General features: G+C 38.4%; 2 protein-coding genes across 5 annotated transcripts; both read right to left on the bottom strand.

Annotated features, from left to right (window-relative positions):
* Positions 1 to 3,005: 3,005 nt before the first annotated feature.
* LOC130548186 (serine protease FAM111A-like) lies at positions 3,006 to 19,963 on the bottom strand. Of its 4 annotated transcripts, none has more exons than XM_057324816.1 (5): positions 19,746 to 19,963; positions 19,004 to 19,064; positions 11,793 to 11,853; positions 11,646 to 11,702; positions 3,006 to 5,371 (listed from the first exon to the last, which is right to left on the bottom strand). In XM_057324816.1, exons 4-5 carry the CDS (start codon positions 11,694 to 11,696, stop codon positions 3,683 to 3,685), a joined length of 1,740 nt encoding a protein of 579 aa, XP_057180799.1. In that variant the 5' UTR covers positions 11,697 to 11,702; positions 11,793 to 11,853; positions 19,004 to 19,064; positions 19,746 to 19,963; the 3' UTR covers positions 3,006 to 3,682. The 4 variants fall into 4 exon arrangements, with proteins under 4 accessions (XP_057180799.1, XP_057180778.1, XP_057180807.1 ...); XM_057324795.1 differs by lacking the exon at positions 19,746 to 19,963 and adding an exon at positions 19,601 to 19,719; XM_057324824.1 differs by lacking the exon at positions 19,746 to 19,963 and adding an exon at positions 19,601 to 19,719 and having other exon boundaries at positions 11,646 to 11,697.
* Positions 19,964 to 23,597: 3,634 nt separating this feature from the next.
* On the bottom strand, positions 23,598 to 26,674 carry LOC130545879 (serine protease FAM111A-like). The gene is given in 4 exon segments (XM_057320770.1): positions 23,598 to 25,868; positions 26,212 to 26,274; positions 26,413 to 26,466; positions 26,599 to 26,674. Coding segments are annotated over 3 exon segments (1,782 nt in total). The 5' UTR covers positions 26,422 to 26,466; positions 26,599 to 26,674; the 3' UTR covers positions 23,598 to 24,158.
* Positions 26,675 to 27,997: the final 1,323 nt, after the last annotated feature.

The following is a 27,997-nucleotide window of genomic DNA, read 5'->3' as shown; positions in this document are numbered from 1 at the left end:
CACTGCACTGACTCGTCTCTCTCGTTGTTTTGAGTGCATGCTGATAGACACAAATCCACTTGTGTATTTATTACCTGCAAAACCTTTTGTTCATATGTGTGTATCAACAGAACTGAATTCTGGCTGCTGCTGTGATTTCATTGGCTGAAGAGAGAGTCACGTGTTTGACTCTTCTCTGTGTCTCAGATCTGTACCATAGTGAGACAGAAATAAGAGAAGATATTTATATTTTAAGATGATTCTGTGTGTGTAATTTCATTGAGTTGTGGTTTATCTTGTATAACACACAGTGTGTCTTTTGCCTCTTTGTGCTCTGGAAATCTCAGTCTTATCAAAGGAATTAAAGAGCAAAACTCATCCAGTGAGTCATTGTGTCTTTTCAACAGTAAGTGGTACAATGTGACTTGTGTATCATCATCAAACACTGTTTGTGTGACAGTTTCTATCTGAATGAGTGATCAGAAAGCACCAGATTATTTACAAATGTAAAATGTGTTTTTATTCCTTAGAATAAATAAAAATGTCATTTTTAAAATTTGCTTTGATGTAGCACATCTTACCCCCATTCTATAATGGAAAATAAAGTCAAAAGAACATATTGAAATTGTAAATCTGTAATGTGTTATAAAGCTGAGATAAAGATTTAAAGGGACAGGTCACCCAAAAATGAAAATTATGTCATCATTTACTCACCTTCGAGTTGTTCCAAATCTGTATAAATGTCTTTGTTCTGATAAACACCGAGAAAGATATTCACTTCAAAATGTCTTCTTTTGTGTTCAACAGAACAAAACAAATGATAAAGTAATTTTTCTTACTATGGGAGTCAGTGGGGGGCAAAATCTGTCTGGTTATAAGCATTCTTCCAAATATCTTTCTTTGTGTTCATCAGAACAAAGACATTTATACACATTTGGAACAACTCGAAGGTGAGTAAATGATGTCAGAATTTTTATTTTTGGGTGAAGTATCTCTTTAAGTAGGCAAAATATTAATAAAGTATTTTTTCTATTGATATACTATATATGACAGAAATGGGAATAAGAGCTGTCATGGAAATTTCTTTCAAGGTGAAACTGAAATAAGTAAGAACGTCGTCTGATACAAAGGCCTGGTTTCAGAGACAAGGCTTAATGCTATAGTCTCATGAACTAAAATAAATGTTTGAGCTGTGTGAAAATAACCTGCCCTGACACATCTTAAAATATGTCAGTGGCATTGTTTTGTCTCAAGATGCACACCAGTTATGGGTTTTCCGAGGCATTTTTATAAAAGCGATTTAAATGTCTAGGCCTAGTCCTGGCTTAAGCTAAGCCTTGTCTGTGCAACTGTTCTACAGCGAGAAGACAAAAGAGAATCGATCAGGAAGTGGTGGGGTTGAAGTTGTCATCATAGCACATTCAGGTAAGCACTGAAGCTGCACGTCTCCTGTTCTAATCAAGTCTCCAGTTTTTCTCTGAGCTTGACATTTACACACTGCAATTTACCAAAGCATCCATCGTATTGTGTTTAAGAACAAGTTTACCATCCGGTTTCTAAAGCTTTCACACAGTGCCCCAAACTCATGCAGCGCATCAAAAGCCTATAGAATCCACTTGATTCTCTTGCCTTCAGCTAGTTTGCATTTCTCTGTTCTGCAGCCTGCGTGCAAAATAATGTGAAGGACCTGGACCTGACAGTTAAACCTCATGAGAGGAAATCACAGCATAACCACCATAATTATTTATTCCCGTGAGATTGCTAGATGCATGAGTCATCAATAAAAAGAATCCGGATGTTGGACCTGTTCGGGTTAAACTCTTACGTAAGCATTTGGACTCATTTCACCATTACAGGTGACAAATGTTAATTGTTACAGTATGTTGCTTTGCACTTTTTGGGGATAGTTCACCCAAAAATAATAATAATTTTATCATTTATTTACCCTCATGTCATTCAAAACCAAAGCACTGACTCTTTTTTTCAAATATAATCTTTCGATTGCATGCTGAATGAATAAATATCCACTTGTGTATTTATTAACTGCAAGACTATTGTGTATACTCTATGTATAATCTATGTACCGAATTTATGTTGTAGTGTCATGCGTTCGACTTTTCTCAGTGTCACAGATCAGTACCATAGTGGGGTAAGACAAAAGAAATATATTTCTTAGATGATGTGATTTCCTAGGACTTGTTTTTCGTCCGAGTTGCGGTTTACCTTGTAAAATGTACAGTGTGTTTTTAGCCCACGTTGACTCTGGAGATTCTTATCAAAGTTAAGTTAAGAAATTAAAAATGAAAACTCCTGTGCATTTGAGCATTAGATGAGCTTTGAACACCAAAATATCAGTGATGCATCAGAAAGCACCATAAAATATTGTAAAAAAGTTTTAAATAAAAAACACTTACATGAGGCAATAATAACTTGTACAGTAATAGTGGACACTGTTTTTGGACCGAGATTATTAAGATATTACATTTTTATGCAGACAGTAATGAGACTTAAAGGGATGAAATGTTTTTGAAGTGTTGTGTTGAAGTCTGTCAGACGTTGAGGAGTCTGATACTGATGAAGATGAATTGAGAGGGGTGGAGGCTGAGGAAGGGCGTGTGTCACTTGATGATGTGCTCAGACTTGAGACATTGAGAGAATCTCCTCATGGTCTGTGTGGGGTGACAGTATGCTAAAGCTGTGTAAACTCAAAGGCTTGGTCTTTTTAGGACACGTTTCCTTTCTCTCCGTGCTTTCCAACCAGCATCCTTTAGTGCAGGACCTCGTGGAAACAGTACCTGCGTGCATACTAACACATACTAATCAATAGAGCACAGTGCTGAGAGCTTTCTTTTAAATCAGTATTTTTAACTTTTCCTTACATCTGAATTATTGCTCTGATATCCGCAGTTTTTCTCCTATTTAACTTTCACACACCAGCAAAGAGATTTTTGCGGTCTCTTTTTGTCGATTTTTTCTCTTGTGTTGTTGAAAAATAAAATCATTTATAAATGAATACAAGGGAAATTTTCAGACAGATTGTAATGAGGCAAAGCTTTGTTTATTGTAAGAGATCCCTGGAAACAAATCTAACAGCAATCTGAAGTAAGGTCAGAGACAATCCACAATGTTTCAGAAGCAAATATGCAATTTATAGTGCAAAATACAATGATTTAAACGGTTTACAAAAAACGAAATAAAGTTATAAGTCTGTCTACAATGTTGATATAGAAGAAATTGAAAGTATATATAAAAGGTGATATAAAAAAATGTTTGCGTAAATATTGAGTAAATTTGAACATAACAAATACATTTGCATCCTAATATAAACTTAATTCAATAACTGTGTAACATAATACATCTACTGAAATCTGAAAATAAAAATTCATAATAACAGTGACAAAACTCAATGTTTTAATCAAGATTTACTGATGGACTTTAGCCATTTCTCAATTCAAAGAACAAAAAGAACGGACTTGTGTTCTGGTGGAGACCGGTCTTGTGAGGCTGCCTCGGAAGAACCAACTTGGATGGACGCGCCGCAATGACTTCTGGGACTCTAAGTGGGTTTGGGTTGTTTGTATTTATAGTTCTGTTTTGTTTTAGTTCATGGTCCAGTGTTATCAATGTGTGGAAGATTATTTGGTACTTTTATTTTTGTCTGTGTGTAAGTACCTACTGAAAGAATCTGATTACAGTGATTCATCTAATTATCTGTTTGCATAGGCTCCTCATTCTGTTCCCGCTGTTTTTTTTTATCAATTTGTGCTTCTTCAAATTTATGGAGTAATTCAGTGATATCAGGTGGTCCCGTTTCAAAGATACTTTCCCGGATGGACTTCATGGAAATGCAATATTCTATAACACTCCTTGTTTGATTATTACTGTCTTTGTAAGCAAAGCCCCCAGTGTGGACACCGATCAGAGAGCAGTTTTTATCAAACACCGGGGAACCAGAAGCTCCATGAAAGAAGCAAGTGTCATAAGTGATCTGGTTCTCACGAAGACATGGCCAAATTTGCCATGACACATACGGACAGATAGGATTCTCCTGTTTGTGTTTGTTTATAGCCTGGAGTTGATTCTTAGTGTCAATGATGCAGCAGACGTCAACTTTTTTGGTCTCACAGTTTGGATGTCCCACAATGTAGATAAAGTCACTGTTTGGAGGATTATCTTTGTAAAAACTAAGCAATTGAGGATATTTGCTTGGAGGATCAATGTTTAGTTCAAGAAGAGCATAGTCAAGGTGTTTGCCATCTACCATCTTGTCATCTGTTTCTAGAAGGTATAGAGCAAGGTCTTCCTTAATTTGTAGAAATTCAAACTCTTTTGAAAATTGATGTTCATAATTGAAGGCAGCACCAAAGGGGACTGAAAGCTTTCTTTCATCTGAGAGGAAGTCCTTAACAACATGTGCATTAGTAAGAATAAATCTGTCAAACAGTAAGAATCCAGTTCCAAGGCCAGATCCTTCAGCTACAATCACACACACAGAGTCAGAAAACCTCATGAGCTCCTTCATCCTGCTCACCTCACCGAAATTCTTAATGCTTTTATCAAATTTCTCTTCAAAGAGCTTTTGGGCCTGAGAATCTTTTAGCTTCTCAAGTAAATGTTTCAACTCATCACTGAGGATTTTTTCAGTGGAGGGAGGAATATGAGAATTTTTTTCTTGGAATAAGTTAGACTTCCAAGTAAATTCTATTTTGATTTGGTCAGATGTGGAAGGATCAGCTTGAGCTTTGTTACTTTCATTGTTAGCACTACTTTGAGATTTTTTTGGTCTTGATTTTTTTGGGACTTGTACATAAATCTCAAACTGATCTTCAGGTAGAGTATGCATAAGCATGGACGGGTCGAAGCTTTGATCTTCAGAAGGAGTTTTAAGTGTAAAGAAACAATTTAATATTTCATTCATGAACCGACCATCATTGACAAGAGCCTCTTTAAGTGTATTTTGATTGAGCGCATATACACATACATAGTCAAGTTTCGGTTGGGTTTTCTTCATTATTATTTTCTTGGCCTGCCCTCTCGTTCTGACATAAATTACTTTATATTCACTGGGGGAAGTGGGCTCTGCTTTTTGGTCAGATTTCTGGGCAGATTCTTGGTCATTAGAAATATCTTCTTCATCGCTGACGAAGGATATTTCCAAAATCTCATCATCGACAAGAAGACAGCAGGGAAAATATTTTTTCACAGCAGCTCCAGGAACTTTTCCTTTGCCTCTCTGGATTATAATTTCTTTGTCCTTGACTTTTAAATGCTTAAATGCATCACTTGCTTCAAGGGCAGCAATTACTGTCATGGATGTATTACACTGTACTTTATATGTGCCTTTTTTATCTTTGATTGAAAACTGAAAAACTTTTCCTTCATTTTCTGCAGGCTGTTGAATATAGAAAAAAGAAACAAACACATTTATTATTATACTTTGTTTTATAGTTATGTACATTACAAAACTCAAAACCTACTTACTACTTGCAAAGCTGTAGATATTAATTGAAAAATTGGGAGATGACATTAACCTGCAACCTGATCATTTTTGGGGAGCTTTTTCTCTTTCTTGCATGAATTTACGACAACCTCATTCTGTCATGGTTCTGCCCCACCTTGTCTTGCTTTTCTTGACCTAGTGGCGGAACCATGATAGAACCTCTTGTTTTATGTGGAGAGAGTCATTTTGACCCTGTCGGCCTTCGATACTCTCTCCGGTCCTTGTCTGTGTTCCCGCCCTTTTGTATCTCTCCTTACTGGTTGTTTATTAGTTCATGCCCCACACCTGTTCCCCTTTGATTTGTCCCTTTATTTAATGCCCCTGTGTTCTCTGTCTTGTGTTTGTTCATTGTACTCTGTCTTGTTTCGTGTGGGTGAGTTCTTGTCCTGTTAAGTGTAGCTTAGTCCTGTGTAATATGTTGTTAATGTTATTTTTAGTCTTGTTTAGTGTAGTTAGTCTTTGTTCTTATTATACCCTTGTTTCCCCCTCGTGGGTTTTTGTTTTGTGTTTTATTATTTATTAAAAAGCCTTGTTTATCCCCTTACCGCTGTCTGCGTCTGGGTCCTCTCTCCTTGTCTCACCTTACCTGAGAACCGTGACACATTCATGATTTTGTGTATGCTTTATTTGCTCTTACCGATTGTAAAACAAGATTTGATTTTTTTTACAAATTTTAAAGAGATTTTCTGATGTCCACTTGAGTGAACAGTTTGTGTGTTTTTTTTTTATTTTATACTGTAGCTGTCCCTTGTAGGGACTACATACTGACTGAGAAAGGGACAATTCACATTTCGCGTCTTTTGAGCAATTCCGTTATTTTAAATGTAGACAGGCGCGTGAAAATAGGGAGCGACGGTCACAACGTGCATACGGTGCGGTGCGCACATTTTTCTAGGCGTATTGTCTTTTTTTTTCGTGTAAGAACATGTCTACATACAGTGTGTTTATTATGTTGTGTGTTTATCTATGACATTGACTGAAGTTCTCTCAAGAGAGTACAGGCATACTTTTACTTTATGTTGTATTTCACATCCTATTTTTCATTCTTTTTTCGAGGACTTCTCCAATCTTTACTAACCTTTATTCATTTTTATTAATAATTTTATATATTTTTATTTTGTTTCATATTACCATTCTACATTATTTTGAAATATATTAAAGTTCATCAATATAACATGATGTGATTTTGGCAGTGCTACATATTTGTGATTTTAAAACAGGTGGTGTATATTGCAGATGCATAAACAGTTCTTATTCCAATGTTTTTTTAGAGCGTGTTATACAGTATATTCATTATTTAAGTAGTTCGATATAAGTTTACACAACAAATGGGAACATGATTCATAAATGAATCACATGTAATCGCCAACACAGCTCTCTATAGCATTAGCTGAAAATTGACAGCATGACAATTTGTAAAGTACAGGGGATCGACAGAATCATCCTAATGTAAAGATGAGGGGAAAGGCCCTACGCCCATGGTGCTATGTTATGTTGATGATAATGTAAGGCAGCTGGAAAAGTACTAAGAACTGAGTTTGTTTGTGATGCTGGGACACAAAACAATTAAACCCCATTTGTTGCTAGATCCCGAAGAATGATATCCTGCCCTCCCTTCAGGGGTTGTTGATGCCCAGGAATCTCTCCCCTCTTCTTATCACACCTCTCCCCTTCATCTCTTCAGGCCCTGACCACTGGAAATGTCCTTACACATTTCATACTGTTATATCATTTATTGTCATGTTATGAAGACTTAACGATGGGTAAAAGTGTCTGGTTCCTTCAAAGAGTGTATTAGAGCTTTTTAACTTTAGGACATAACCTGCACTTCTCTAAGAGGTGTGACTTTCTCAGGGAATCTTGTTTACAGATAGATTGAGATCCCATTTGATGCTCTCTTCAGTCACAAGAAAACTAACAAACTAAGTTTCTCACTGACCATTGGATTCTTTGTTACATCTGGGTATATAAGGTGAACAGGCAAAAGACTCAGAATAGCATCTGTAACCAGAACTTCCCACACTGCAACTGTGTGTCTCGATTTTGCCAGGTATGATAAACTTTGTGGTTTTATTTTATTCTTATATTATATTGATCATCTTTGTCTATTAAGTTTGGATTTTCTTTGTATGTGCATTCTATGATTGAATTAATGTTGTACCTGCCTGGCATAATAAATTGTTATTGTTGATTATATCGGAATTCTTCAGAGTCTGTTATGACCGGTAGTTTGAAAGGAGCCTGTTTTATTACCGCAAAATCAATATGTCAGGATAGGATGGACTGTAGTTTTGATTTTCAACAATAAATGAATGGGGCATATTTATTAAAGCTCACATAGACCTCCACCTATCTATCTGTCTTAGCAAGTTGCATGATCGTGACTAAAATAACTATTGTTATGTTTCTGAGCAAGCATTGGGCGGCCAGACTTAATGATATTAGTTTACCCGGCAACCTCTGACTAAAGATCAGAACTGACAGTTTTGTGACCGTGAGATCCGCGATGCGGCCGGCGTGAGACTCCGTGCGACTGCAGGTCCCAAACGAAAGGATAACTAAATATATACAAACCCGATTCCAAAAAAGTTGGGACACTGTACACTGTCTCATAAACTTATATTTTATTCACAATAGAATATAGATAACATATCAAATGTTGAAAGTGAGACATTTTGAAATGTCATGCCAAATATTGGCTCATTTTGGATTTCATGAGAGCTACACATTCCAAAAAAGTTGGGACAGGTAGCAATAAGAGGCCGGAAAAGTTAAATGTACATATAAGGAACAGCTGGAGGACCAATTTGCAACTTATTAGGTCAATTGGCAACATGATTGGGTATAAAAAGAGCCTCTCAGAGTGGCAGTGTCTCTCAGAAGTCAAGATGGGCAGAGGATCACCAATTCCCCCAATGCTGCGGCGAAAAATAGTGGAGCAATATCAGAAAGGAGTTTCTCAGAGAAAAATTGCAAAGAGTTTGAAGTTATCATCATCTACAGTGCATAATATCATCCAAAGATTCAGAGAATCTGGAACAATCTCTGTGCGTAAGGGTCAAGGCCGGAAAACCATACTGGATGCCCGTGATCTTCGGGCCCTTAGACGGCACTGCATCACATACAGGAATGCTACTGTAATGGAAATCACAACATGGGCTCAGGAATACTTCCAGAAAACATTGTCGGTGAACACAATCCACCGTGCCATTCGCCGTTGCCGGCTAAAACTCTATAGGTCAAAAAAGAAGCCATATCTAAACATGATCCAGAAGCGCAGGCGTTTTCTCTGGGCCAAGGCTCATTTAAAATGGACTGTGGCAAAGTGGAAAACTGTTCTGTGGTCAGACGAATCAAAATTTGAAGTTCTTTTTGGAAAACTGGGACGCCATGTCATCCGGACTAAAGAGGACAAGGACAACCCAAGTTGTTATCAGCGCTCAGTTCAGAAGCCTGCATCTCTGATGGTATGGGGTTGCATGAGTGCGTGTGGCATGGGCAGCTTACACATCTGGAAAGGCACCATCAATGCTGAAAGGTATATCCAAGTTCTAGAACAACATATGCTCCCATCCAGACGTCGTCTCTTTCAGGGAAGACCTTGCATTTTCCAACATGACAATGCCAGACCACATACTGCATCAATTACAACATCATGGCTGCGTAGAAGAAGGATCCGGGTACTGAAATGGCCAGCCTGCAGTCCAGATCTTTCACCCATAGAAAACATTTGGCGCATCATAAAGAGGAAGATGCGACAAAGAAGACCTAAGACAGTCGAGCAACTAGAAGCCTGTATTAGACAAGAATGGGACAACATTCCTATTCCTAAACTTGAGCAACTTGTCTCCTCAGTCCCCAGACGTTTGCAGACTGTTATAAAAAGAAGAGGGGATGCCACACAGTGGTAAACATGGCCTTGTCCCAACTTTTTTGAGATGTGTTGATGCCATGAAATTTAAAATCAACTTATTTTTCCCTTAAAATGATACATTCTCTCAGTTTAAACATTTGATATGTCATCTATGTTGTATTCTGAATAAAATATTGAAATTTGAAACTTCCACATCATTGCATTCTGTTTTTATTCACAATTTGTACAGTGTCCCAACTTTTTTGGAATCGGGCGTTGATATAAAGTATGAAGATTTACAGATAAAATTAACTATGATCAACAGATACAATTGGAAATGTCATATAACTTATATTGATATTATATAAAATTAGTCAGATCGGTCTTAACCACAGAGTCATCGTAAATTGAACTAAATTGTAACACGTTTTTAAATAACTTCATGTAAGAATCGCTGAGGAGAAGCAGAACACGAGATCCGTTCCACACCATTGGATTCCGTCGTTGGGCCAGTGGAGTGGTTCCAATACTTGTTTTTATATTCCTAATAATAATGGAATGTTTGGTATCATATGTAAATGCTACTCGATCTCAATAATAGAAAAAAATATTATTTTGAACTATCATATTAACATTGATTATTTGCATACATTTCATAATTACAATGATATGTGTTAATTTATATAGATGTTTTACAATTAATTACATGTTATAACGTTAAACATGTATTTACTTAATTATATGCAGTAAGAACTTGTTAAATGTTTTCTGCAATCTGCATGCCTGGGTAGGTGCTATTAGTTAAAATTCCTATTAATCTAATATTGCCATAATAGCGGCGATATATTATAATAAGATACTGTTATCAATAACCCGTTGAACACTTGCTCTCCTCTCCTTTATCCTAAATGTGTGCTCTCACTGAGCGTGTGTGTGTGTGCGTACTTGTCTGTGTACGTACGTGTGTGTGTGTGTTGTGTGTGTGTGTGTGTGGTGCGTGCGCATCCGTGTGTGTGTGTGTCTCTGTGTCTGTTGTGCGTGTTGTGTGTGTGGAGTGTTTTGTGTGTGGGTGTGTCTGTCTTCTGTGTTTTCAACCTTTTCTTGTTTTTGCAGGTACAACTTTGATTGTTTTGCTTGTAGTCAATGTGTCTCATGTACAGCTGCTTTGTAACAATGAAAATTGTAAAAGCGCTATATAAATAAAGTTGAGTTGAGTTGAGTTATTACACGGCTACTTGCCACATGAGAAAAAACTGGAATGAAATATGAGTTAGAAATGTTTCATTAGCTCATTTTTACCGGATGCAGACCTTCCGTAGTAAAACAGTTCCATGTATGTGATTTAAGACGTCATTTGGTCTTCTATTGTTAGAATAAGAACTTATTTGTCGTTTTACTTACACCCTGTCTAATCATAGAACAGAACCCATTATAATGAGAAATTCTGTCCACACTAGACAAACGCTTTGTTCTTAATAGGTTCTATTGTCTTTTGTCGCATCACAACACACAGCTCGCATCTGGTGTAGACAGGTGCTTATGTTTTTTCTTTTATTTCTGAAAACATGATCTGTATTAAAAGCATCTAGTAGGCCTTCAGTCATAGATGTATCATAAGCCACTATATACGTTTCAGATTTTACCCAAATTAGTTTTTTCTTTGTTTCTATGAAACATCAATAAACAACGGATCACGTACAAAAAACATTCAAGTGAATACCTGTCATGATTCTGTCCCATCATGTCATGTCTTTCTTGGTCTTGTGGGAGAATCATGGCAAAGTCTTAGGTTTTATGTGGAGAGAGGCATTTTGGCCCTGTAGGCCTTCCATATACTCTCTCTCTCTGGTCTTGTCTCTGTTCCCGCCCTCTCGTTCCTCATTTAGCTCTCCATCAGTATTTCATCCCCGACACCTGTCCTCTGTTAATTATACTTTATTTGTCTCCCTTTATAATGCCCTCATGTTCATTGTCCTGTGTTGTCATTGTATATTGTGTTTACCAGTGTACTCGCGTGCTTGACGTGCAAGTCAAGTCAAGTCAAGTCTAGTAAGTGTTTAGTTTAGTTAATGTCAAGTGTTGTTCTAGTTTAGTGTTAATTAGTCTTCCTCCTGTTTTGCTTATTGTCCTGTTTTCTCGTTTATACCCCATCGTGGGTTTTTGTTTTGTTCTTTGTTTAATAAATCCGTGACCTGTTAACCCCTTCACCACGCTGCCTGCAATTGGGTTCTTCCCCTACAATCCCTGACAATACCAGTGAAAAAAAGCTTATAATTTAAACTATTAATTATTAGGACATTTTAAGTGATTAACCTGCTGCTGGTCGCTTGAGGCTCCTTCTTCTTTCTTAAGTGCTTTGTCCATCCTGTCCTGGAGAGTGTTAATATTAAAGTCATCATGTCATGCCATGTGAAAAGTTTCGTTGGCCTTGAACACTATATACAAAACATCATACAATACCTGAACAATGTCACTAGGCTGTTTGTTTTTGGTGTGTCTGAAGATGACTAAAGATGATCGGCTGAAAGGAAAAAAAAAAGATTTAATAATATCACTTCTAGTAACTTAAAAAAAGACAAAAATCTGCTGCGCTTCTGAAAAACAGCAGCGTGCGTCTTCATGAGAAGGCAGACAGACAGAGTTGTGTTTATTGTTGTGTGACTATTGTATACTGAAGGTAGACATGTTGATAAATGGAGATTTTGTTGATATTTTTTTGCCTCCTGCAGCATCGCTTGGACGGCGGTGGCTCCCCTTCTACCCTGAAAGTTTATGTCGCTGCCATTGCCATTTTTCAACCCCCCGGTAGACGGCTGCTCGGTGTAATACAGTTCAATAAACATGAAGCTAATATTAAATAGCATTAAATGACTGTTTTTGCACTACTTTGCCAATTCCAACAGTTAAAAACAGAGCGCTTGCGTTTCTCTGAACAACAACAGCGCCGCTTCGTTTTGAATTAATCCTTGTTTTGAACGAATCGGTCGAATGTTTCACTGCTGCAACCTGCCGGCCATTTTGCTTTTGTTTAAAGTAGGCCTATCACTGCTGTACAGATGAATTGTTGCACGTTTAATTAATTCCATCGGGAACAGAGTCGTAGAAATACTTTGGAATTTACTTAAAAATTTAGTGAAACATTTAGGTTTATATTTTGGCAAATCTTGGTTTATTTTGTAGACGTATATGATGAATCACACCACTATTTTGCTCACATTGTGATACAATTTTGTATCGTGACACTCCCGCTGGTATAGTAGGCTGTTTTAAGATGTGTTTATGATATCGTGACAACCCTAGTCTGTACCATACTACTCTGCATTTTATTAATACATAAAACAGCCAATGCTCAACAAATCTGTTCTATTCACTCACTACTTTGTTTTTGTTGGCAGACTACAACAATATGAAATGGTGCACGAATGCAACGACTTAAGGCTACACATTAACCAGCAGTCACTTCAACTGAACCGCAAATAACCATCCGGGTAACACTGTGCCTATTCATAGACAAGTTGCGTTCATGTCTATCCATGCAGTCATATAGGCCTACGTTCCCATTGCTCACTCCCCCCCAGCTTGCCTACCGATCAACCCGGCAATTCCCTCTCGCCCAGATCCATTACAAGTAAAATTAACCAGTTATGTCCCGCATCCAGCAAACATCAACGTCAACTCCTCGGCCTAAATTCCACTTTCACCCCTAACAGTCAAGTCTGCATCAGTTTTCATCCAAGCAGATGTACATGGCTGTGCCGCCATTACACCTATTTGTAACTTCGTGGCGTCGCTCGCGCCAGCACTGAATGCCCCATCCAAAGCTATAAATAAGGTTAAATTACTTGTCAACTCCAACTACATGAATATTTCTCGTGTCTTCTGAATTGCCTCGTCACCCTGAAACTAACTTTTCTTATTTTCCAATGTACCCTCTCAGACACAGCCTTAAACCCAACATCGAAAGCCTCAAATGCACTATGCGCAGGCAAAAACGCCTAATAATTTATCTCTCAGCCCGTGAAACGTCTCGTTTCCAAACATTATAACCTTATCTCACTCTAAGAATTTTCTCTACAATATCACAAGATCGACTAAGCCACCACCTTGACCTAAACACGGGTTGTGGCGCTTGGCTGGTCAAGTCGACATCACTTCTTTTTACATAGTGATGCCCATTCATCCGGATCGTTGGCATTTATTCGGCACACGCTGCCGCAGAAAACTTTTTTCTGTCTGCCTAACTTTCAGCCGCAGAAGCAGCCATAAAATTCTCGAGGATCAAAGATCCCTCACTAGCTCACACTGCAACGAGCTCAGTTTACGGATAACCTTACTTAAAGAATGGAACAGCCTATCCTTCTTTCATAACAAGTGGATTTCTCTCCCCATATATTCAACTATTAACCAACACCGCTCCCTCTATCAATTTCGGGGGGTTTTACCAAGGCAGCTGGTTTGTGGCCTTGGTAAAACCTACGTGGTCCCCCAGTTATTGGATATACCACAGTGAGTCACTAACATCCTCAACACTTTTCGAGTCGTATCCTCTGATCGTATCAGCCTTCCCGCGGGGGGCATAACGGTCCACCACCAACATCACAATGGCAATGAAGCAACCATGCATTACATTAATAAAGTCGTTCCCATTTCCTCACACCAATGTCTTTCCTAAGACGCCTTATTTGGATTTTAGCCAGTTCTTCATAACGTAAACACACCACTTAACATCAACAAATCACCCATAGACGAACATCTCTGGCTTAACCATCCCAGCAGCGCAAGCATGCCTCTGCCAGAGAGCCCAACCTGCCCGCCCAGATGCCAGACAAACCATAACCTTAGAAATACTAACCAAATGCATTTCCACCCTCCGCAAAGGCTATCACTCTATGCATACTGCCCGCACACTCGATGCCATGTTCATTCTGGCCTTCTTCGGTTTTCTAAAATGCTCGGACATCAGAGGATTTCAAAAGCTACATCAGATTGGAACGCACCCTCATCAGAGAGGCCCATCGAACCCTCATCACCCGAATTGTCTAGCTTGAGCCCTCCAACCTCCTACTAGGCTTCTCCTTCTCTTCACCAGCCAGTATCGCCACAGCGACCGCCCCCACCAGGGCCCGTGCTTCCATCTCCTCCCTCCTCCTTCCATCTCCATCACTCCTCAAGAAGCCAGTAGTGCCGAAGCGATCGTCCCTGCAGGGGCCCGTGCTGCTATCTCGTGCCCTGCTGCAGCAGTCGACACTCCTCAAGAAGCCAGTATCACCGCAGCGACCACCCTCGCAGGGACCCATGCTTCCATCTCGAGCTTTGCCACAACAGACACCTCTCCTTCAGAAGCCAGTATTGCCACAGTGACCGCCCCCGCAGGGGCCCGAGCTTCCATTTCTACTCTCCGTTGCATCAGCAAGCATCGTTCAACCAGGAGCCCGCATCTCCACTCTCATCTGCCTCAGCATCTACCGCTCCACAAGGAGCCCGCATCTCTACTCTCAGTAGCCTCTGCAGCCACCGCTCCAGCAGGAGCCCGCATCTCTACTCACTGTTGCTTCAGCAAGCACCGCTCCCGCAGGAGCCCACATCTCTATTACTGCATCCACGACTGCCCCCACAGGGGCTCGCATCTCTATCTTCTGCTGCCGAAGAAAACACCCCCTTGCAGGACCCTTCATCTTCTCCGCTACCGCAGCAGCGCTCGCACCCTCAGGGCCTAAATCCTCCTTCATGCCCTACTCCCAATGCAGGCTACCGCCTTGCGTCTTTCGGGGGTATGCATCGCCCGGCTGCTGTCCCGCATTAATTGCGCCTTTTGGGGTGCGCTCTTGGTTTGTGCCGATTCCGAGCTCGGAGCCTACTCCCCGAACAGCACGCCAAATACGCATACCATTTTCTACCCTTGCTCTATTGTTATTATCTGCATATGCGAACTCGTGAAACAGCACAAACGGGCACGAATCGAGCAAAAATGAACGCCACCTGTTTGGGGCGATTTGGACGACATGGGGTGGAAAGTGACGTCACCAATGTTGGGTGTAACTAGTTACTAAGTAATTAGTTACTGTAATTTAATTACTTTTCCCTTGAAAAAAAAGTAAGGGATTACTCTCAGTTACTTTTGATGTAATTAAACTAAATACTTTGTGTAATATGTGTGTGCAATAGTGGAATTGACATCATTTGTAACACTTTCGTCAGTTAATAATAGTACTTTATGTAGTTTAATATCATTTATTTGAATGAATTAAAAGAGCCCTTTCATGCCTATCCTTCAATCACTTAACTAATTACGGTTGATGTAGGATATAGAAAGTAATTAGTAATAAGTAACTGAATACTTTTTGGAGAGAGTAATTTGTACAGTAATCTAATTACACTATTGAATATGTAATTAGTAACTAGTAATTAATTACGTTTTGAGAGTAACTTACCCAACACTGGACGTCACTGCCCCAAAATTATTCTTGTTATATCTCGGGAAGGAAAGTAGTTACAGTTTGTTTTAATGGCACAAACGAGCACAAACGAACGGCACCAATTTAATACTATTTGGACGACATGGGGTGGAGAGTGACGCCACATAGCCAAAAAAAACCATTTAACCCTTTAGAGCCTAAAGGGAAAATATGTTTTTTTCACACATTTTGTTCTTTTGACTGTCAAATTCTAACACAATGTCCTATCATCATGTGCAAGGTATCGTTTTTTTTTGGAAAACAACGGTCTTTCAATAAAATAAGGGTTTTCACTATTACTGTATGTTGTGAGTTTGTAAATAGAATTTAAATAGACAAAAATAAAAAAACGTAAATACATTTTTACTGATTTTTATTCAGACATTCTCAAAAAACTAAAGAACGAAAGAATCTAGGACTTCAGACATGAAGAATATACTGTAGTACATGCAAAAAAGTCTTTTTAGTATCACTCATGTACATAGTTTTCATTCAGGAGCCTTTTTTGTCACCAGTTCTCCAGGCGTTTTTTTGCACTTTTCACTCCATTCACTCAAATGAATGCATACAAACACACATGCATACACACAAATACAGATGCTTCAACATATGCATGCACACACACATGCATGTGTAACGGAGGCCAGCTGTGCGGTGTGTAAACCTCACTCCCCGACCAACAGAGACGCTCTAGCGACAGACGCTAGAGACTGCGGTCTTTAGCCTCCTCGTTAGAGCGCCCGTCTCCCATCCGGACCGACCGCGGTTCCAGGCCCATGTGAGTGGGACCGGTTACGCATGCACGCACGCACACAAACACACACACTCAGTGATACACATTAGTGATGGGAAGTTCGGATCATTTTACTGACTCGGACCTTTGAGTCTCGTTCAGCAAAATGAACGAATCTTTTTTCGAGTCATCGTTCATTTCGTTCATTTTAGCAAAATATAATTAAAATGTTACATGTTACTTTCCTAACACATCTACTACTTATGCAAACGTTGATCACATTACAAACAACACAAAACTATAATGCTATAAGAAACAGAAAAGATTAATTCATTGTTTACCTGGGTCTTTAGTCTATGATTAGCTCACCACACCTCTTATCTGACAAGTCCTCGGGTTTGACTCCTTCGTTCACGACGTGACAGCTTCGTAAGCTAAACCAATGCAGTCAGAGTATGATTAGTTCACCTCTCGAGTCTTCGGGTTCGAGTTCTTAGTTCTTTTGTCACAGGACCCATAGAAAGTTGCGCAATGCGCATGCGCGAGTGGACGAATCACTCCCCGAGACGACTCGTTCTTCCCGAGTCACATTAAAGATTCGAATCGTTCAAGAACTAATCACCCATCACTAATACACCCATCACTAATACACATGCCCTGCCTATGTCCATGCATAACGTTACTTGTGCGCACATACACGCATATAAGAGCACACACGCATCTATACAAATCCAAGCATGTGCATGAAGGCATACGCACACAACACAAGATATGTGAAACTGGTATTTTGAAACAATAAGTGTAAGCCTATTTTATGAACATTTCTCATGAGACAACATTTACTTACCCCTCCACGTCTGGATCGACACCCACAGCATATTCTGAATATGCAGACTCCGGGTCTTGCACACCGTCAGTTTCATGATCAAAAAGTATCTCAATCACCTCTGATGCTGTATATTTCCTCTTCGCAATGTTTCGTTTGCCTATTTTTATTTTATTTTACTTGCTCAAAAACTCTCTAATCTGTCGCACTCCGTCACTCCCTGTTCATATCTGCCCTTTACTGCTCTCCACGAAAACTGCAGCAAATGGCTTATGAGACGCAAGTGATTACCGTAATACATACATGTTCAAAAATCTCAATTTGTCTACTTTTAGGAGCAATTAGATTTTTTTTGATAGCATAAATGGTTGAAGAGTTACGGTTAAATGAACACCGCTTGGTAAAATGCGTTGGCGACGACACATCCGGCTTAATTTAAAGGGTTAATATCTTGAACGACAAACTAGCACAAACGTTCATTTTTGCGGCACAAATCTGCACAAACACAGCACGAACGAATGGTATCGTTTTGGTGACAATTTATTTATATGGAGTGCCAACTTCATAGAGGTTCCAACTGGTATAGTGTACTTAAATTAGATGCAGCAGACGACCTTTTGCCTTTTGAGAGTCTACTGTATCACATGGAGGACAATGATAAAGAATCACCTACTTACCCGGCCGTCAATCACCCGCCAAGTGTTATATGTGCCAGACAGCTCAGCCAACATGAACACGTGTGACAGACAGACGGATCTCAGATTATAAACGTCACAAGTGCTAGCTTTGTTTTACAACTTGCTGCTCTTTCTTTTCAAAGCTCTTGTATTAAACTTGAACAGAGCGTCAAAACTTCCGTGCTCTTCCGTGCTTCCGTGCTTTATTATTTTTTATAGCGCTTTCTAACGAATTGCATTGTATCGAAGCAGTTGTACGAGAAAAAAGAAAAAGAGGAAAAACGTTGTTCCAAATCTGTATACATTTCTTTGTTCTGATTAACACAGAGAAAGATATTTGAAAGAATGCTTATAACTAAACAGATCTTGCCCCCCATTGACTCATAGTAAGAAAAATTACTTTATCATTTTTTGTTCTATTGAACACAAAAGACGAGATTATGAAGAATGTAGGACAGCAAACAGTTCTGGGGCACTTTTGACTCCCATTGTTTTTATCCTACTATGGTAGTAAATGGGTGGTGAGATCTGTTTGGTTACAAGCATTCTATCAAATATCTTTCTCTGTGTTCATCAGAACAAAGAAATGTATACACAGTTGGAACAACTCGAAGGTGAGTAGGCCTAAATGATGATACAATTTTCATTTTTGGGTGAAGTATCCCTTTAAGACCATGGAGCCTTGTCAACCAGTCCTTTGATCGATGGATGCACTTTTTAGAGCTTCAAAAAGTCGACGCCCATTCACTGCATTCTACTGCTTGGAAGTAAAATGATACGTAGTATTATAACTCTGACTGGACTATTCTTCCAGAAGAAAACCATATTCAGTTAGGATGCATTGAGGGTGAATAAAACATGGGGAAATCGGTGAAATAACCCTTTAAGTGCTTTGTCCATCCTGTCCTGGAGAGTGTTAATATTAAAGTCATCATGTCATGCCATGTGAAAAGTTATAAACAAAAAACATCATACAATACCTGAACAATGTCACTAGGCTCTTTATTTTTGGTGTGTGTAAAGATGACTAAAGATGATCAGCTGAAAGGAGAAAGATAAAATGTATTAAATAATGTAATATAATAATAATAATAATAATATCACTTTTTTATTCAAGTAGCTTTAAAAAGACAAAAATCTGCTGCTGCTTCATGAGAAGGCAGACAGACAGAGTTGTGTTTATTGTTGTGTGACTATTGTATACTGAAGGTAGACATGTTGATAAATTGATAAAGAGATATAATATCACGTTTTATTCAAATTGTTGAATTTAATTGATTAAAACGCCTGGATTTAATCACAAGAATATCTGTATACAAGTACTTTGTTTGTGGTTTAAGCTTCTACAGTATAATCTGTCCACACCTAGTATGGATGAAAACCTTTGAAGGGAAAAAACGTGAAAACTGACAGTGAAGTCCTGCAAAAAGCAACAGACTAAGACAAAGGCAGATGAACTTCCTTAAAGTCAAAATGATAACTATCTCTTACTGTATTCATGTATAGAACACATGACCGAGCCGAACACTTGCAGAGAAAAATACTTCCATGAGCTATTTAAAAGGAAAAATCTTTACCTTCTTCAAACTGAGCGGGAGTCTGGAGAGCCTGAACACCTAGTTTTAAACATCTCAGCACTTCTTATTTGCTCTCGGTTTCCGCACCTGCTGTCAGTCACGTCTCTTTTCCGCACCTGCTGTCAGTCACGCCTCTTTTCTGCACCTGCTGTCAGTCACGCCCGCTTATTGGAAAACGAAACTAGGCTTTAAAGTCCCACTGCAGTCGATGATTTTATCACTGAAAACTCATTTTGAGCATCTAAACAGCATATGTAAATGTTTTTTCCAGGGATGATAATTTCCTCATAAAATGACTTGAATGTACCTCTACACCGATGCCATGTTTCATTTTTCCTCTGACAATGTTGTTCTGTATGTTCTCGCAACACAGTGACGACAGAAATGTTAAGACGCCAAAGGGCTGTTTCAACATTGTTCTGGAACATTCAGCAACTGTAAGGCGACGTTCAGAACACGTTCATACATCGTTTTGGTACAATGGTCTCATTTCCAGAGCAGTAGAGCAGATCATAATATAGGTTTGAGGGTTTAAATATATTCTGTTCACTGTTAAGGGTGTGCTCTTCCTGGGCCTTTCATGTAAATGACTATTTGTGAACTGACCGGATCTAGGACAGAGTCATTTTCTATGTAAATTAGATCTTCATGTGGAGAAAGGGTATTTTGGTCTGGGTATTTAAGAGAAGCTGGCAAAATGTTTGGGGGGCTTCTGAACCCCCTGGTGCCATGTGTTCCTATGTCTTTTTCTACTATGCCTTTTTCGATTGTCAGGTATACGCACCTTTGAGTATTTAATATTTTGTTTTGTATTCTCAAATTGCCATGAAACATTTACCTGACTAATAAATTGTCATGTTTGAATTTATTACGTTAAATCCATGTTACCACAGAATATACATTCAGGTTCGTGACAGACTAAAATCCTGTCGAGGTGGAGCAAACCAATTTTTGAGATTCGACTAACAACTTGGAGCTAGTGTAAGTCTTGTAAGTGAAAGACCGTGGAGGTTTCCGTTTACATTTACATTTATGCATTTGGCAGACGCTGTTATCCAAAGCGACTTACATTTCATTATATTATACATTGTATCTGAGTATGTGCAATCCCTGGGATCGAACCCATGACCTCGGTGTTGCTAACGCCATGCTCGAACCACTGAGCCACAGGTAAGAGCGTTTAGAGCAATGACCAGTCTGTTTGACCATTCTAAATAGGGTGAGCCTCAACCTCTGATTATTGTAATATTATTCTAACTGTACATCATCTTTAAGAATCGAGTAAAAATAGTAAAAATAAAAAGGTTTCAGACATGTGAAAATGATCAGACAGGTGAAAACGTCTTGGTTACGTATGTAATCTCAGTTCTCTGATGGGGGGAATGAGATGTTGTGTTGAGACGACAGAATGGGGTTTGACTTGATAACCAATCATCTCTGATCATACTTTTAAAAGGCCAATGAAATTTGGCTAATGGCGTGGCATGCCAGTCCCCGCCCGTGCATACGGGTATAAAAGGAAAGATGGCGTGCCCATTCATTCACAGCTTCAGGCAGCGCAGCACTGACTGGGCGCGCTCGTTGGTATGGTGTTCTGACATGGTAACAGAGTCTAGTTCCATACCGAGATAAGAGATGCTCTGCACAGGGGAGAGCTTGCTCTTGTCCCGGTTGACCCGGAGGCCCAATCGGTCGAGGTCCGGGGCACGAGGTCCCTGTGCGTACACAACAGATCACGCGAGTGCACCAAGATGAGCCAGTCATCAAGATGGTTGAGGATACGCAACATTGTCAGGGAAGTCACCACAGTCTTGGAAAAGACGATGCGATGGGACTGAAGGACTGAAGACCTAAATTCAGGGTTCATAGTTGGTAAATGAACTTGGCTTGCTGTCCTCGAAGGGGGCTGAAACCCGATTCTTGGCTCAAACTCCAAGCTTAACCCACTTTGTAGCAGAACTGCACAGAGGAAGAATACGAGCAAATAAGGAGGAGATGAGAAGGAGGGATGCTGGAAGAATAGACGCTGAGGCTTAGCCTATCATATTTGTTTGGTACATGTAATATTACTGATTAGAAACAACATTTTTCCACCAAAGAAAAGTTTATTCCTTTAGTGGAATGCATTAGGCGAACCGTTGCGCTATGACAGACAAGAAAAAGATGATGATTCGATGAATCCTCCTGCAGTCATGTGTGTGGATAGTGATGCATTTAAGCAGTCAATGTATTCAGATTTAACAGTTTCACACGTTTTCCTAGCAATGCCTGGAAATAAATAGTAAATTAAATTATTTTAGTCTTCGTATATGCAAATGCTACATGTCATTATGTTGAGAAGTGAACAAAACAATGATACAGTACTTTGGGAGTCCAGCGCTAGTTTTCACTTTTTATTAAAAAAAGTATTATTTCCATAAAAATGAAGTTCTAAATATTGTATTCAATAAGTTAGCTTCTACAATATCAATTTCAACAATGATTTATTTCTCCACATTTTCACATTTCATAAATTATTTCATGGATTAAATTTTAATATGTAAGACAGGGACATCAAAAGGTTTCAGTATTAATGGAACTGTTATGTTGCTGATTAATAAAGTTTAGCAGGTTGTTTACTACGGAAACAAAAGTTCCACCTTTAAATCTCTCGGGATTTAATGTGAACATTTTCATAGAGTTAATGTGGTATTCAGGTATATTATATTTCAGCTCATCTGGTTCCTCCGGTCCACAAAGATTTCTAGTAAACAGATGCAGAAACGGAGTTTAAGAGGTAAACGAAAGTATACGTGTTTACCTCTTAAACTCTTAAACTTAAACATACAACTTTTTATTTGAGGAGGACTGTGCCTTTTAGCCAGTTTCCCAGAATAACGGCCATTATTTCAGTTTCTTTGCATCTTTACATGGCTAAATGTGACACCAGCCGATGAACTAGGTTGTTTTCTATTGAAACGATTAGTCATTTGCTACGAAAAATTCTACTTTTTATTATTTATACCACAAATACACGGTTTGCACCCAACCGTGTTGCGCGTTCACGACTCCCCGTAATGCGTAATCACGTACGAAATAAAGACAGGGACGTTTTGGATGACATGAGGGTGAGTAAATAAGCGCAACATTTTTATTCTAAAGTGAACTCTTCCTTTACTGTAAGTCTGAGCAATCTTGTGCTGCCCACCCCAAGAAGGAACTGCCGAGCAAATGTTTTGAGTATTATTGAGTTTTACATTCAGAATAAATCATTTCTTAACGTTGTCTTGGCTATTAATGGCTTGTCTGATATTTTTCAAACTTTTGAATGCTATGAAGTCCCAACATAAATACTGATATTCAACAGGACAACCGCTTAACAATGCTACAAATAAAATGACTAGGAAGGCTTATGACTTTAATCTTCTGAATACAAGACATCTTGATTTGATCTCTGCTTTTTTTCAGTCCTATAAAGTTTTACACCCTCTTCATGGAAAACAAAAGTAGGTCTATTCAAATTGAAAATGAAAGCGATTCGCAATTAAAGTGATAGAGATAAATGCCTAAAAAGTGTGAATTAAACACAGTGGCTTTACCTTTAAAACTGAGGCAATTATTGGCATAAGCTTTGTGAAAAATGTTATTTGTCCTTTTAGGCTTCACTTGTTATCATCTTGCACACTTAAATAATGGCAACTAACCGCATCAACTCACAAACTATACTTTTAAAGTAAAGTGAGCAGTTGTGGCCGAACGGTCAGAGAGTCACAGCCCAAAGGTTGTGGGTTTGCATCTCAGTACCTGCAGTAAATGTTTTTATGTAATTGTTGTGAAACATTTCTTAAAGCAAAACATGTAATTCATCCATCCTCCAAACATGCTGTCATGTGATTTTTCAGGACAATACTTCTGGAATAGACGGCCAGTTCATCTCAGGAGATTCACAAACGTGCAGAGTGACTGTTGATCTTTCTGTGTTTGTGTTTGCTTTCAGTGTCCCTTTGCAAACTAGGGTGTGTATAACAGTGATGGGGATGTTGATGATTGTTGAACAGGTTTGTTTGTGCTGACAGGTTTTCATTAGTTACCATTTTGTTCCTCTCTTTCTGCATCTGCTCTCTCTCCGCTCATACATGAACGATATTCAGCAAAACAAAGCACTTTAGAAAGAAACATGTATTGATTAAAATATGAAAATAATGAAATAAGAAACGTCTCATTGAATGGGCGTCTGGAGAGAGTAAATACTGTACATGGCAGCAGTCACGACTGTGAAGACGGTTTGCATTGCAGTCAGTTTATTGAGATGTTTTTGCTTTAAATTCCACAAATGATTCATCAACTGTAAAATGGTGAAATTTCTCTTTTGATTATTATTTAAGTTTAGAAATTAAAGTGGAATTTAATAGGTTCCATAATGGGATTAACAAATTTCATTTTCCAAAGAAAAAAATAGAGCCGTTCAGCATTTCCCCTTTTTAAAGAAATTGAAATATTAAAAGCAAAATAGAAATAGAGTAGAACTTGTATCGAGTTCTATTGAGATGTTGAGAGCCTGATTCTGATGTTCTGCAGTTTATGAATCACTTATATTGCCATGCTCTTCTAAAATGCTTAGGATTGTGTTTCTTATGTTCTCCTCTTTGTTCTCTACCTTTATTTTGATGTCTTCCAGGATGGCCTCCAAGGAATAGGCGTATTCTAAAATTCTCCCTTTCTCTTTGTCAGTAAAACCACCAGTGTGTATGCCAATCAGATAGCAGTGTTCATCAAAAACCGGGGAACCAGATGATCCATTAAAGAAACAAGAGTCATAAGGAATCTGGTTTTCTTCCATGTTTTCCAAATATTGTTGAGTAATGACATGAAAGGGATCATTTATTGTATCTTGTGTAGTCTCCCTCTTAATGATGAAGCAGGGGTCCACTTTCTTCACCCCTTCACCTGGATGACCCACAATGCAGATCTGACTTCCAGCACGTGGAGGAGAATAACTGTGATAACTGAGCAGTTTGGTATTGTTGGTAACATCAATTTCCAGTTCAAGAAGAGCGTAGTCAAGATGTCTTCCCTTGCTGTCTCTTCCCTTTGCCACAGCAAACACTTCTTTGTTGACTGACACTTCTATCAGTTGTTTGGACTGGTGATCTTCAAAATTAAATACAGTCGTTACAGTCTTCTGGAGCTGTATTAATGGATAAGGATCCACCTGAATGCAACTAGCAAAGGGCTCAATAACGTGTGCATTAGTGAGGACATATCTGTCGAAGAGTAAGAAGCCAGTTCCCTCAGGTCTACCCTCCACTCGAATCTGACAGACAGCATCAGACAGCTCTGCTAGCATCTTCACTTTCTTCACCTCCAAGAAACTCTTAACACTTTTAGCAAATTCTTCTTTGAAGAAATTTTGCACTTGCTATTTATTCTTAAGATTTTCTCGCTTCTTTAGCTGTTCTAGTAAACCTGCATGTTGCTCACGCAGAAGTTTCAGAATCTCTCCAGAATCTGGCATTTCTTTAGGTGCAGACCATCTAGCTGATGGTCTTGTGGACTTCACTGGGTTTTTCTTTTGTTTTGTTTTTTGCTCAGTGTTCACATGTGTCTGTCTGGTGTCAGCATCATCAGCATCTGAAGCTACTTCAGGTTCAGTCTTGACTGGAGAAGTTAGATCATCTTGACTTTTAGGCTGTTTGGCGCCCTTAAGAACAGTTACTTCAAATTCCTTTTGGTCAAGATGGTTTACTGAGTGTGACATTTCATAGTTGTTATTTCCACCATCAGTGAGCACACAGTGTTTCTCAAATACTTTGTCAAATCGCCCGTCATGCTCAAGAGCAGTTTTCAATGTCTCTCCCTTTCGTGCATATACACAAACATAGTTTATGCTGTCTCTCAGGGCTGTGTTTTCTAGGTAGTTAACCATATTTTTCCCTCCTCTTTTTTTAATGTAGAAGTTGACAAACATGTCAGGTTTACTGGTCTGTGGCGGATTCGTATTTTGGTTCGTAGAAGCACTTCCATCATTTTGAATGAAGTTTACATCTATAATCTCATCGTTGTCAATGAGACAGCAGGGGAAATCCGTCTTCACAGCTGCTCTAGTTATTTTTTTTTTTGATGTTAGAATAAGTACTTGTTTGTCTTTGTTCTTTTGTTTTTCTTTTTCTTGCTTGAAAACACGACTTGTATTAAGAGCATCTAATACAGTCATGGATGGATCACATTGCACTGCATATGTTTTAGAATCAGAGTTTAAACGATACTTAAATGCTTTCTCTTCCTTGTCCTGCATTAGAAAATAAACCAATAAAACATACAAACAAACATTTAATCGCTGTAAATATCACTAAATAAATATAATTCTCATGATAGAAGGGGAAATCTGTCTTCACAACGGCTCTATGCACTGGGTTTTTAATATTAGAATAAGTACCTCCTTGTCTTTGTATTTAGATTTTTGCATTTATTTCTGACAACATGACTTGTATTAAGAGCATCATAGGCCAACGAATAAGTTTAAGAGATTACAAAAAGAGTTTATGGGAAAACCTACTAATTATGCATTCAAATAATAAACATTTGTTATTTAAATGATTTATTATGAGTAAATGTGTTTTATAGAGATCAACCTTCTGCTGATCTTTTGAGGGTTCTTCTTCAACTTCTTTCTTAGGCACTTCATCTATGCTGGCCTGGAAAAATATTAACATTAATGTTAGGTTGTATTTAAAACTGTCTTTCTGTTTTCTATATCAAAATATTATTTCTTTATGTAATCATTCATAATATTTTTCATTTAAATCAACTTAAAAAAATCAACTTCAACCCACCATGTCCATAATGGTGCAGTCAGGCAACTGTTCAGATATAATCAGAAAAGTACACTATAAAAGTGTAAAAAATAATACAATTACAAGAGACATCATACCTACACAAAGTCACTGGGCACAACCAAGCACTGCAGTAGCTATTAAAATATATTTAAAACCTTTTGACGTAGACAAAAAAATCTTTACCTTCTCCAAGTCGAATGGGAGTCTAAAGAGACTGTGTATGTGGCTTTATAACGTTTGCTTTCGGTTTCTGCACCTGTTGTTAGTCACGCCTTTTCTGCCCCTGGATTATACTATTTTGTTATTGATCTAAAATTATCATGACACCAAAAATGAAAGATCTTATTCCCTCCTGCAGACTTAGATGTCTAGAGATGAAAGGGAAGAACAACAAGCAGGAGAAATGGTAGTTGCGTTTAGATGCTCATTCTAACTCCGTCTGACTAGAAACACATTGAGTTGGGCCCAGTTGCATAAACTTAGCTGCTAATTTAAGACTGCATCTTTACAACTAGACTCACTGACTAGCAATTAGTTAGGACTAATCAGTCTTACTTTTCATATTTCAACTAGCCTAACCTACCTTTTTATGTCACTGATTTAAAGAAGTTACGACCAGTCTTGATGAAAAAAAATAGATGACCAACTTCTAAAACTAGTCTAAGCAGTTTATACAATCGGCCTCAGGTGTTATACAAACACAGACAGTTGAAAATTACTGCTTCACAACATTGTCTCGTGACGTTATCAAGAACCTTGAGAAGACAATACGAATACAGTATCCAATGTAACGGTAATAAAAGTAATGTATAATATAATAGACAAATGGGAATGAATATCATCTAAAATATATAATAATAAAATAGAATAATAAGGATAAGGACATGAGAAATTAAATATAACACTAAATGTATGTCTGTACTCTCAAGTCAGAATTTCACCATCTTAAGAAAACGTACGTGGGAACACACACACACTGGTTTCCATGGTTTATGGGGACATTCCATAGACTACCATTGATTTTATATCAGGCAAATGATATATTCTATCCCTACCCCAACACCTAATAATCACACAAACCTTTCTGCACTCTTACATTTTCAATAAAAACCATTCTATGCGATTTATAAGCTGTTTTCCCTCATGGGGACCTACAAAATGTCCCCACAAGGTCAAAATCTACTGGTATTTCTATCTTTGTGGAGACATTAGGTCCAAAAACATTGATGAATACCAGTACAGACACACACACACGCGCGTGTACAGGCTGCTTTTAAGAAATTCGATCTATCGCAGTCACGCCTGTTTTAAGGAAATTGAAAGTATAGGCTTTAAAATTATGATGGAATTTTCCTATATTAAAGTGACAGGGATGAACTAAAAATGACAACATTTGTAAAGATTGACTTCTCAACTAAATCACCTTTACATTTGTCCAGATTAATGTGGACATTTTCATAGAGTAAATGTGATAGTCTGGTGTTTCATATTTCAGCTCTTCTAGTTCTTCTGGTTCTACAGAGAATTGTAAGAAAACAGAAACTGAAGCAGAGGTTAAGAGGAAATCGAAAGTATTTGTGTT

This window comes from Triplophysa rosa, linkage group LG2 (genome assembly GCF_024868665.1).
Source record: "Triplophysa rosa linkage group LG2, Trosa_1v2, whole genome shotgun sequence".
NCBI classification, from domain to species: domain Eukaryota; kingdom Metazoa; phylum Chordata; class Actinopteri; order Cypriniformes; family Nemacheilidae; genus Triplophysa; species Triplophysa rosa.
Note: the sequence above shows the minus strand (reverse complement) of the source record. Positions and strands in the feature narration are given on the sequence as shown.